Genomic DNA, 12,010 nt, shown 5'->3' with positions numbered 1-12,010 from the left:
CCCTGGTCACTTACCCAGGCCGTACAAACCCCAAACGCTGCAAACCACAGCATCAGAGCCTCGTAAGTCACTGCCGCGGTTGCCGTCGGTGCACCAATCAGCCAGACGTACTTCGAGGCGTCGTCCTTGATCACTAGTAGATATTCCAGGTCTGATGTCGAACTGCCCATGCTTAGAAAGTCCCAATGGATCAGCTCATTTGGCTTGTCGGCGTGCATAGCCTCTCCGAGCGGCCTTGGTACCAAACCACCGGCCGTGCTGGCACAGTGGGGACATCGCAGGACAAAATGATTTACGTCTCTATACCAAGCCACCAAAATCGCTCCATGATCCCCTGCTTCGTGGGTTTGATACCTCGATGGCCCGCAGCACCAAAGTGGTCAATAATACAGATCCTCATCTGCAAATCTGCATAAATAGCGGGGATCCAAATCTGCTGTTCCGCCGTACGCCATGTTTGCTGCTGGTCACTACAGTGTCACGTGCCCCTCGTTCGCCTCTCGCTGTCTCTCCGAGGCGTGTTGCTGCTGGCGCCGATGAACCTCCTGGAGCGTCGGCCACTCAAACCGCGGATCCAGTTGCGGCGATGTCACCACGTTCGTAATGTGGATGGCGCACATCGCCTCGAGCTTCGAACCCCAACGCGACAGAAGGTCTGCCCATACATTATCCTCCCCGAAATATCGTGGATGGTGTAATCGTAGCCGAGAAGAACCAGAGACCATCGCTGGAGCTTGTCGGCCGTGAATTTAGACACCGTAGGTGCAATAGCCGTCGGGCTGAAAATATAAGTGAGATTCCTGTGATCCGTAAACAGGAGAAACCCACCTGGACGATGCAACAAATAATCGGCCTTACACGTCTCCACCAGTGAGAAAGCTTCCTTCTCCACAATCGACCAATGCTGCGCCGACCCAGAAAATGTACCACTGAGAAACATGAGTGGCTCGTGCGCCTGCTCCACGGGAGCTCGGCCCACATGGCCTTTCGGAATCTGGCTAATGACAGCACCCCAGTGCGACACGCTGGCGTCGGCAAAGACACACAACTGCTTCTCGTAGTCGGGAAACGCCAACTCCACTACCTGACTAAGGGATTGCTTGCACTCCTCGAGACAAGCCGAATGCACCGTCGTCCAGCCCGCCGCTGCAAGCGCCACCTTCGACACGGCGCTCTTTTTCCTGGACGTCGCCTGCTTGTAGACCAGCTCCATGAGCTTATGCAGCGGCGCCACCAGCTTGTTAAAACCCGGCAAAGACGAGCGCATCCAATTTAACGCGCATAGGAATTGTTGTAGATCCTGCCCAGTCTGTGGCGCGGGCAGCTCCTGCAGCGCCCGGATCCGTTCGGGGTTGTGCTTGACCGCTAGAGGAGATGACACGGCCACACCAGACCGCTTCCGTCAGGAAGAAGTGACACTTGCTAGGGTTCAATTTGAGCCCTTTAGCAATGCAAATGTCCAACACCTTGGTCAACAGCTCCAGCAAGCCCTCGATCGTATCACTGTACCCCAAAATGTCTTCTAGCCAGATTAAGACGCCATTGTACAGCAAGTCCTTGAACATCTCCTGCACGGTGGACTGGCAGTACGCGACGCTGTCTGTCCCGCCCATCATGACCCTCGTCGGTGTGTAGATGCCCGCATCAGTGAGGAAGGAAAAAAATTCTTGGCAGGATTCGTCCAAGAGAAACTGCCAATATCCCTTGAAGAAGTCCAAAGAAAATCGGCGCCTGCTTCTCGAGCGCATCTTTCACGGGTGCATCGAGAATTTCCTGTATCTTTTGCTTGTCAATGTACACTTTTTCATCATTGGGCGGGGCTGGGAAGTAGCAGGTCTCCTCCGCGTCGCGCAAGGACGGTTCCTCCGGCAACTCTGCTGGTGATGCCCCGTCAATACTGGTAATAAGAGGACTGGAAGTCTGGTCCATCGGCTCTTCAAAATCGTACTCCGCCTGCGCCAGCCTTGCTTGTCTGAGCAATTCCTCCGGATCGTAGCCAAGCCGTCCCATTACATGCCCGCTAAGTAGTACATCACCCAGACCCTTAGGCAACGCCGCTACCGAAATCCAACACAGGACATTTCGCAGTATGAGGCGCCCCTCAGGTGTCTCGAACTCGAAACGGAGCCTGCACTCCTGCTTAATACTTAAGTAGGGATCCGCTCTGAAGTGAAACTCGAGGCCTTGGAGCGCACCCGAACATCACGGACCTCCACCCATTGCCCTCGCTCTCGCAGCGTATGAATCAGCGACGGCGACACAATCGACGCTCCAGCTCCACTATCCAAGAGAACACGAGTCTCCATGCCGTCCGCTACCCAACCATTTAGGAACACCGGCTTCTTAGACTTTGGCTCCGCGTCGTCCGTAGCCACTGCTCCTACCTCCTGTACTTCGTCTGCCACGTCCACTGCACCAACCGCACTACTCTTTCCACGTGCCTGTTGCCATAGCTGACGGGCTTCTCCCTCACTAGCGTGCGGATACTGGAAAATACCGTGACTAGTGTCGCAACACTTGAAGCATCCCGTGGTAGGCCTGGGCTAATGAGGTGGCGAAAGCCATCGCGCAGGTCCTCTTGGAGCTCCCCGCGGTGTCGCCACGCCCGTTGGCTTAGAGCCTGTTCGCTACGTAGCTGGAGATCTAGACGAAAACCAAAAGTGTGACCGGATTGGTCAAAAGTAGGTAGCACACAACAAGACAACTAGAGATGGCACTGTGAATTCGTCTCCAGCTCTTTGAGGTGGAGAGGGGCGGATCTACCTAGGGATTTACAGGGCCAGGCACAACATGGGAGACGAAGATGCAATTGTCCTCGCTGCGTGCTCCGCCGTGGCACAGGCTGTGGCTTTGTATGCAGACAGTTGCGAACCAGGACCTCCTGGAGCTCTGGCTGAGCTCCAGTGCAGCCTCGTCCTCCAGCAGTTCAGTGCTTGTTGCATCACTAGAGAAAAGCGCGTCCGCATCCATGCCTTCTAAGTCCCCCCACACGTCACGCATAGCCTCGTAGCACACGGGCTCCTTCAGCGGCTTCTCGGTGGCGTTACCGGTAGCCTCCAGAGCAACACGGTACGCGGTGTACTGCTTGTGCATATGCTTCAGCTACAATAGGATTAAAATGAAGTGAACTCGGTTAGCATTAACAAGTTCCTGTCAATAGTTTGTCATCATACACACCTTTGACTTGCACTGCCCTGCATCAACTTCAAGCCCTCCGAGGCGGAATGTTTCGGCAGCAAGCATTTTCCATGCCGCAGTAAGCTGCTTGGGGCTCCTCGTTCCCTGAAATCAACCTCTCATGGTATCATAGCGAAGCCGCAACAGCACTTCGGCCGCTCTCGGTGTCCAGGCAAACGACGGCTTGACGTTAGAAGCTCCTTTCAGACGAGACTTGCCTCGGCCCTGTGCTGCTTGCGGTGCGGCCGAGGCTTGCAGACGCTCGAGCATGCGAGATGGAGCGGGAGTAGGCTCTGGCGTAGCAGACATCGCCACTGATACTTGAGCTAGCGGAACAAATGTGGACGCAGTCTCGGCGCCTTCTAGCAGCAGACCTTCATCACCGGCAGATGGTGTCAGCGAGACGAGGGGCTCGGACGCTGGCGTTTCGTCATGACGTGCGGGGGGCGCAGGAACCGAAGAGCCTTGAGCAGCGGCATGTGCCACACGTGTGGCCGCACTGGTGAGGCGAGTCGGCATTTTCTCAAGTGGGGAGGAGAGCCATCCCATATCTGTCCTGTGATTGGCTTAAAATTTGTCTGGAGATGGATACATTCTCCATCTCTAGTACAACACGAACAGGCTCTTAGGCGCTGCCGCTGATGCTGGTCCTGGTCCAAGGCGAGCCGGGGTAGGGCGCTTTGCTTGAGAAGAATTACCCAATCCTCTAGCAGCAGCACCCGAGCTCTCACCAAAATGATTCTTCTTCCCCACTCGCGCTTGTTCCGCCAAAATGTTAGCCTCGAAAGGCAGAAATGACTCGAGGCTTTACCAAGCCACAAACTTAGGGACCGAACGCTGCAGTTCCTTGTTGCAGCGGCGGAACAACTCAGTGTTGACCGTGGATCTGAACGAATACGGGCGAAGTGCGTTCGCCAAGTACTCTACCGCCTTCTTCGGCTCCTCGCTGGGAAAGTCCTCCATGGCATGCTAGTCCAGGATCGCATGGAAGTCAGACAGCAGCGTTACCAAGCGCGACTCCGCGTCTTGGTACGTCGCCTTCATCTCCAACTTCTTCATGTCGGCTTGTAGCTGGGAGTAGTCACGGCGCAATGTCGTTCGTGCCGGCAGGAAATACTCCTTCCACTCCGTGTCACTGACGTCCTCCTCTGCTTTGCAGAGTTCATACGCGCAGATACGCACCAACGTCTTCTGTTCGATGCAGAGACGCAATGGCATCAGGTACACTCGCGCCGACGTTCCTGAACTTAGCGCTCTGACCCGTCTCTCGTAGACCATATACGCATCCATGAACGCCCTCATGTCTAACGTGGTCGTGCCTCTGTAGAGAGGTGGTATCGGCAGATTGGCTCCGGTAGCGATGACTGGGGCGCTGGGTGTGGGTGGCATCTCACCTTGGCCCGACATGTCCACATCAGCTTGGCCGCCTCCCTTTTCGGCGAACCACCCCCATCTTGAGCTGGCCCGCGATCCAATCTTCTCTTCGAGAGCCTCAATCTTCTTGTTTTGCACACCCATCGCCACAGAGGCCTCCTGAAGCAGCCTGTACTGCTCTGACACCGTATTGTACTGCTCCTGGAGCTGCTCTTGCATCTCATTCTGCTTCGTGTGCAGCTCGACTTGGTTTTGGTACTGGTCCTGGAACGTTTCTTGTGTCTGCCTGGCCAGCTCCATCTGCTTCATGTAGAAATGCTCTAACTGCTCACGCGTCATCTGCTGCGCCTCGGCACTCTGCCGGGCGACTGCCTGGAGTTTGCGCACGTGCTTCGACGTCCTCCACGCTTGCAGCGCGCGACCTCCTTGGGGAAGGAACCTCAACCTTCTCCTTGATCTTCATCTCTCTCTTGTCACCGCCAACCCCACTCGACGCCATCAGTGACCCTTCCGATTAGCACCCAACAGGTAGCTAAAGAATTCTTTGTTGTGTCTTGTGCTTTTCTTGACTCCCACAGTCACTTGACTTTCAGGTGGTTGATTTAGAAGTGCTCAGATAGACTCTATCCTGCTCAGCTCCTGTCGTATATCTATCCTCGCCTACTGCTGAGCTATGTAGCCCCCTGTTACCTCTGCGAATACCTTGCTTACTCGCCGTGTACTGTGGTTCTGGTCGGTCCAGGACCGCCTCGATACCACAACAGACTTGCTTGATATTGACGCCGGTTCCACTCCAGCCCTCCTCCGAAGTCGCGGAAGCCAACCAGGATGCGGCTACACAATGGGGACGAGATGACGGGGGCGAGATGACGGCGTCGATCTTGGAGGTCTTGACATGTGTGGCCGCAGAGCATAAATCACCCAGAAACCAGGAACAATGCGGCCCAAAGCCCCCGCTGCTCCGCTGGAGCAGCTCCACGAAGCGCGTTGTGTATCGGATAGCGGATAACTGGCCGTATTGTATTGGCGCTGAGGGGCTGGTTGTGCTAGGCGGAAGTACCCGTGCTGCCACACACTCATATCAGGGCAAGCCCTCGTATTGTTACGTGTGCACTTTACTACCACGCGAGTGTTGTTTCAGCCGCCACTAAGCTACGTGTTACGTGAATTAACTGCACAGCAATCTAATCTCTACAGCTTCAACCGAGCTTATGGCGCATCGTTGACACACAGACTGCGGCTGATAGCATCGCTGCCATCGTTGATCACGCGTTGAACACTTCGCCTCTGACGCGCTAAAACTACCTGTTTTGCCGCCGCAGCGGATCATGCGACTACGTGGGCACAATCCCCCGTCCTAGCTGTCTTGTCGGTCTTTTCGGTTTAGCGTCCTCCATCGTCCTTCTCGGGATATTCACAGGTCGAAGACCTGTGCTTGGCCTCGGCAAAAAACTTGTAACTTTCCAAAACCGGGTACCAAACCGGGTCTCTCTTTCTTAATTGTACCGGAATCGGGTACCCGTCAATAAATGCTAAGATTTATGCACATTATTCACCAAAGGTTGAAACTAATCGTTTATTATTTACCAAAACCTGCATTCAAATACTTACGGACGCTCCGGTACACTCACTATGAGAGCGTCATGGCTTCGCTGAAGGCAATTTGCGCCATAATCGACCAAGCTTAGCTGAAGATGACCAACGTGACTTGTCTAGGTGCAGGCTGCATTTTTTTTACATGTCAATTTGCTCAATACCCAATCACTCTTAGCCAAAGATGTCCAACCTCGTGTCTGTCGCCAAACCAATCAGCTCAACTCGACGGTGACACGAGCATCGTTCGTTTGAATAAGACTTTTTTCCCTGCGTTGAAGCAACCACTTCCAAGGAATTGGCCCATTAGCGTATTTCTCATCCCACAATTTACCCCCCCCCCCCAAGCCCTCAAGTTAAAAGTTTGTTTGTTTGTTTTGTTTTTGAATTGAGGATCATTATTGTCACTTAGCTAACATCCTCAAGTTAAAAGGTCAAGACCAGCGCACCATGCGTCTCTACTTCGTCCCGCTACTGTAGCTCTCTCGTCTGATCGTTAGCATACAAAAATGAGCACAGTATACCTTACCTGCAAAATGAATGAAATAGCTCTCTCGTTGCTGGCGCCAACGCAGCCATTGGACGCTGACCAGGGTGTTATGTCACCGATGGCCTCATCAGACCAGGCAACCTCAATTGGTGACTTTCGGTTCCTGAGAACCCACCACGATAAAGAAGAACGGGGCTTGCTGGTTACCAGCCTCACAAATGTTTGGCTGAAACATCATTTCCGTATCGATACACTTCGATGTGCGCAACTATTTGTTCAATTACGCATTCTCGGGCAGATGCTGCGGCTGCGAAGCAGGCGCAGTAGATGCCCATGTTAGAATCAACTAGAGAGTTGGGCTGGTAGTGCTTTTAAGGATTAAAAACAAAAAACTTTAGGATTTACTCAATTATTATCCATTATCATCGTCCATGAAACTATTCGTCGACCTGTGTACTCTCCCGGAGCAACGCTCCGGGTTGCCTATAAGCCGTTGAAAATTTATCTCTTGTAACATCGAATTTTGCCGATTTGTCCTCGGACAAAATACAATGTAGCCACTGGTATACTAAAACCAAGATGTAGCCAAAATGCGTTGATTGCAAAACGAAAGACGCTTTGTCTTAAGGTTCTCTGGGGCTAAGTATCGTCTTACGAAAGAGCATGAATCAACATTGGCATCGTGAACAGTGCTCACTTGGTTTTTGTATGGGGAAGGGGGTGAATCGGCCATACCAGGGGGAGCCAAAACTAAGCCTCCGATTCACCAATTGTGTGGGGGTTGAGCCGAAGCCTGAGCTTCACCTGGCTTCGCTCGTCCCGAGGTGTCGGTGTCGTCAGGGCTTTCGCAGTTCTTGCCTGGGTATGGTGGTGTCAGAGCTCGGGAAAAAATATTTTATTTTATTTTATTTTATTGAGGGGGTCCACTCGCGTCAATAAATTATTGGGCAATAAACTATTGATCATCAAGTAAACCACTAATCAGCTACCTCCCACGTTGTCTCTTTAACAAGAGAAAACGTGTAGTGGTCGTATAATTAGTCTTGAGTGCGTCCGCTACAAGCTCAGGGCCCCAAGCTTCCGTTGAACTTCAGCATCAACAGCGTCTCGAGAGTCGTAGGGTGCATAATTTGCCTGCGGTCGGTCAGGACTAGTCCCGTCCTAGAGAATAAACGTTCAACGTCGTTCGATGTCGGTGGAATCCAGCGAAGGTCGATGGACTTCAGCGTAGTGCTTTTCACCAGGCGTAGTCTCTCTGCAAAAGAGAGATTCTCACCCTCTTCATCGCCACTTGCAACGATCTCTACGAAATCGTGAGAGGGCTCGTCCACAGCAGTAGTAGAACGAGTTCTTGGACGCACTACTCTGATCTCGTACTTCGAGAGGTAGGTAGTCTTGTGGGTCACGTTGGAGGTGGTCGATCGTGTTGGTGTAGCCACCAGAGGATGACAGCTTGCACATCTTCGAGCACGGTCATCACTAGCAGCAGCCGTTTGACAGCTTCGAGTTGAGGGTTCTGGTGAGTTGCTTCGGCGTCGGGGACATGGTAGATTTCGAAATGATAGCGAGAAGAGGAGAATTACTTAACGCGTATAGCTTGGATGCCTCCGAAGCTTCTAGAAGCCCTTATCTGAGAATCTGAGAAATACTGATCACTGCGGTCGACCACAATAAATTATTTCAGTTATTTTATTGCCCAACTTTTTATTTTATTTACTGATTCCGAGCTCTGGGTGGTGCAGTCGACACCGCGGGCGTTTGGAGATTAGACGCCCCATTGCACTCGTCCCCGAAACAACCTGTGCAAAATAGTTTTATCCTGGTAGTGCTACTCTGTAGTACGAGGATTAATTCGAGGCTTCACATCTGTGGCCCACAGAAAAAGTAGGTACTGAGCCAATACAAATTCTAAGTACACAGTCCTTATAAATCTATGATTTTGTATCAATATCGATCCTATATTTTTTATGAAGGTATTTTAATTAGGTTCAGCAGGTTGGAGGCTTAAACGACAACTTACATTATGTTTACATGTATTCTGAAGAAATACGTTAACAGCATAATATTGTTCCCGGATCTGTTGAGCTATGGTAAGCTGACAAGCTATGGAATGCATGTATTACGATGACAAGGTCATATCTAGGATTAATGCTGCGTGTGACTCGCTGCAGTGGTCCCATGCCGCACTTGAACAGGCGGTGCTCATGCACCATACCCTTCTTCGCGAACGTGTCCGACCACGAGTCCTTGGCGTTGAAGCACCAGTGGGTCCGGTCCAAGCGTAGATTTTTTCGCAGCACGGCTTCCAGATACACGAGGCCTCCCACGTCATCCGTCGTTGGCACGTAGCTGGGGTCGCCGAACAACCGAGGCGGCTTCTGCAGCTCGATCTCGACCTTCGGGTTGAGGTTGAGCAGGATCAGCCACACGTGGACCAGACACCCGTGTCCTTGCTGGTCAGCACCAGCGACTGCAATGAACCCGAGGAAGTTGGCGTACAGCGGTGTCGGCTTCGGCTTCGCCCGCCGCCTTCTGCTCGCCGTGCTGCCAGCATACCGTCCAACTGCCATGGTGTGCACTTATCATCTGACCGCGTGCTTCCAGCACATCGCAGTCAGCCTAAAATCGTTTGGCAGGTCGCGATGCGCCTTGCCACGACTACCCTGCTCCTTCGTGGCGGTGCTTCCAAGACGACCGTTCTGGCGCGTTCGTGCTCCAGAATTGAAAGTATGTTCTTGCAAAACAGAGTAAATGCATCCAAAGAGTAACCGTGCTCGAATATTACGTGAACTTACTCAACAAGCGCACACGGACCGGGCGTAGGTGATGGTCTTGAACGTACGGAACGGTGCGTAGTTAGATGAATTGATAGATACTTCATGGATAGTAGATTCCGCTCACTGCAGCAACTCGCTCGGCACTAAGACAGCGAATATAGACCACAAAGGCGGGGGCTGCCTTAGGAACCGAGCGCGTTGCTACGAGAAACGAAATCTGAGGGCAGTTCCTTGAGAGTTACAGACCCATATCTCCACGCATTCTTCATAGATGCTTCAACTGATTTTTCGAGCTAATGCCTACAGTTTGTTTTGCATGTACATTTCGTATTGCCCCAAGCACACTACCAGCCCAATTCTCTAGTTGGGTCTTTTTACAGGGAGGACAGCTTTCGCTGGCTGAACAGCCTAACCAATTTTATTTCAGCGGCCGGGAGCCCCCCCCCAACTTTAATTGGCAAATGTCGCCTGAGTCCATAGTCCACAGATTATGGCTACCGTAACATCAAGGAGTTTGTACGTTTCGTGGCTGGTTGTTCCCAGAATGCCGACTGTATCCGTAGCGTGTACCACACAGTGTAGTGAATTTATGAAATTTATTCGGAAAATCATAACTAGGATAGCTGCATTTTTTCGTTACTAGCGGAGCATCACGTTCGCTGTGCTCATGTTGCTTCAGGGGGCGACATCCAAAACTATGTTGGTCACAGAGTTTTGGACGACGTCCCCACTCGAGAAATGTGTTGCTTCTCCATCCGCTTGGCTATTTTGCAAACAACATACCATCAGATCTTGTTGACGGTAGACCGGTACACTGTAGTAGGGTTCGGGACTACGAGGGAAGCTGGTGTTCCCAGGCAAACCAAAGCTCTGTTTTTGGTTTAGAGGTAAATCTCAAAGTGATCTCTGTCTGCGTCTCTGCTGCTAGCTGTCGGCTGCTTCCTGCCGACGACTCCTGCTAGACCTTCTGCCAGCGTCTTCTACCAAACCGACTTCTCTGTCGATCGCATTGGTTTTACTGTTCTCTCTATTCTACTGCCAGCTTGACGGCGTCGATCCATAGACGTCTCCCGTTGAGTGGGCTGGGGTTGCTTCCGTGAAACCCTCCACTACATATATCTGTCCTGGGGTTCGAATGTGGGCACACATTCATGTATATTCGACTATAGTGTACAACGTAATGACAGAATGTGCACTACATAGTTGCAGTGCACACTGGCACAACGAGAAGTGAATGAGGGATTAACGACATGTTTAAATTTCGTGGTGTGTTCATTTTTCAGTGTGAAAATACGAAGGTGTTAGTACTTAAGCTTTCGCGATCCATAGTGAAATGCTATCTCCAGGTGTCACCTGCACCCAGCCGCTATGGCCGATGTCGTTGCCGCGACTCTGACATGCACGGGTTTTCAAAAGTACCCGTCTACACGCGTAGGTAGATAACCTCATCAACAGCTCCTGGTTCTTCACGCTGTAGCTGGCGTGGAGTTGCTGCAGCTTGACCGCAATTGTCATCTTGTGCCGCCCCTTACGTTGCTTGCGCTTGAGGTGGGCGTGCTCCACGCTCTGTCGCCAATTCACACCGCAGGTTGAGCTGGACGAGGACTTCCTTGACTGCAACGCACAGCTGCAGACCGGGTGTTTGTAGATGCTCTCACGCTCAGTCAAGAAGTTCATCGTGCGCTGCTGGAAAAATAGCATAATCAGCCCAATGCCTTCATCCAGACCATGGTGGCATCACTGCAGCTTGACACAGTGGTATCCATATGGCACATGGACGCCGCCATACATAGAGCCATTACTGCTACCGAGAGGCACCGACACGAGCTGCGGCTCATACTGCTCGAGCTGCTCCAACTCATTGGCCAGCTCGTCATCTGCGCCTAGTCTTCAAAATAAGCAGGAGGAGATACTGTACCTGTTGCGTCCTTGTAGTTGCTACTCGACGGCACGTCACTGATACCCGGTCATCAGCACGCTAATGGTCCCCGTGTGAGTGATTCTAAATTGTGACCCTAACCCATTCGCAGAATTGATGTAAAAAGTAAAGAGGAGTGTATATAAGAGACGTAAAAACTCACTAAATCAGAGTCGCCTGATTATAGTGGGGACTTCGTCCCCAATAAGCTAACATTTACTCAACATCATTGAAATAACAACTAACGGATTGCACTGTTTCCTGCGTCTGTAAATTGACTAAACCCCATGAATCCTTCTTGTGTAAATTTGTATAGCTGGAATGCATGACCTCAACGCGCTCGGCCCCCGGCCGAGCGCGCCTTTAACTTTTTTCGTGTCTTTTGCGCGGCAATTTCGCCATTTTTTTAAAGGCGCTACACCAGGATTTGAAAACTTGCCACCAACTTTCATGTTACATTATTCTTGCCTACCCCACGTTTATAAATTTAGGTACACAAAGGAAGTCTACACTGTCCTCCCAGACCAAAGCTTCGCCTCTAGTCTGAAAATTCTATAAGAGCATCTCCAGCGGTTGGTCTCAAACACGGTTTTATCCTAAAAGTAACGCTGTTAAGACTTGACCGAGACTTAAGGCTTCCACCAGAAGGTCCTATTGCAGGTTTTAACTTCACCGGGACCT

General features: G+C 51.6%; 5 protein-coding genes across 5 annotated transcripts; all 5 read right to left on the bottom strand.

Annotated features, from left to right (window-relative positions):
* Positions 1 to 1,499: 1,499 nt before the first annotated feature.
* On the bottom strand, positions 1,500 to 1,718 carry PHYSODRAFT_435333 (hypothetical protein; the record flags this gene model as incomplete). Its single annotated transcript, XM_009522700.1, has 1 exon — positions 1,500 to 1,718. A coding segment is annotated over one exon (219 nt), but the record flags the coding sequence as incomplete, so codon positions are not given.
* Positions 1,719 to 3,149: 1,431 nt separating this feature from the next.
* PHYSODRAFT_285114 (hypothetical protein) lies at positions 3,150 to 3,803 on the bottom strand. The gene is given in 2 exon segments (XM_009522699.1): positions 3,150 to 3,679; positions 3,694 to 3,803. 1 exon segment carries the CDS (start codon positions 3,484 to 3,486, stop codon positions 3,289 to 3,291), a length of 198 nt encoding a protein of 65 aa, XP_009520994.1. The 5' UTR covers positions 3,487 to 3,679; positions 3,694 to 3,803; the 3' UTR covers positions 3,150 to 3,288.
* A 343-nt stretch (positions 3,804 to 4,146) lies between these two features.
* Positions 4,147 to 4,860, bottom strand: PHYSODRAFT_297274 (hypothetical protein; the record flags this gene model as incomplete). Its single annotated transcript, XM_009522698.1, has 1 exon — positions 4,147 to 4,860. One exon carries the CDS (start codon positions 4,858 to 4,860, stop codon positions 4,147 to 4,149), a length of 714 nt encoding a protein of 237 aa, XP_009520993.1.
* Positions 4,861 to 8,347: 3,487 nt separating this feature from the next.
* PHYSODRAFT_247763 (hypothetical protein) lies at positions 8,348 to 9,204 on the bottom strand (the record flags this gene model as incomplete). The annotated part of the gene is made up of 2 exons (XM_009522697.1): positions 8,348 to 8,433; positions 8,850 to 9,204. 2 exons carry the CDS (start codon positions 9,202 to 9,204, stop codon positions 8,348 to 8,350), a joined length of 441 nt encoding a protein of 146 aa, XP_009520992.1.
* Positions 9,205 to 10,659: 1,455 nt separating this feature from the next.
* Positions 10,660 to 11,323, bottom strand: PHYSODRAFT_354090 (hypothetical protein). Its single transcript, XM_009522696.1, has one exon. The coding sequence runs from the start codon at positions 11,110 to 11,112 to the stop codon at positions 10,720 to 10,722; it is 393 nt and encodes a 130-aa protein (XP_009520991.1). The 5' UTR covers positions 11,113 to 11,323; the 3' UTR covers positions 10,660 to 10,719.
* Between the last annotated feature and the right edge of the window lie 687 nt (positions 11,324 to 12,010).

The sequence above is a fragment of the Phytophthora sojae genome (assembly GCF_000149755.1).
Source record: "Phytophthora sojae unplaced genomic scaffold PHYSOscaffold_2, whole genome shotgun sequence".
Classification (NCBI taxonomy): domain Eukaryota; phylum Oomycota; class Peronosporomycetes; order Peronosporales; family Peronosporaceae; genus Phytophthora; species Phytophthora sojae.
Note: the sequence above shows the minus strand (reverse complement) of the source record. Positions and strands in the feature narration are given on the sequence as shown.

Excerpts from the sequence above, each read along its gene's own strand:
- PHYSODRAFT_285114 (XM_009522699.1), bottom strand. The coding sequence starts at position 3,486 with ATGTCTGCTACGCCAGAGCCTACTCCCGCTCCATCTCGCATGCTCGAG.
- PHYSODRAFT_354090 (XM_009522696.1), bottom strand. The coding sequence starts at position 11,112 with ATGCTATTTTTCCAGCAGCGCACGATGAACTTCTTGACTGAGCGTGAG.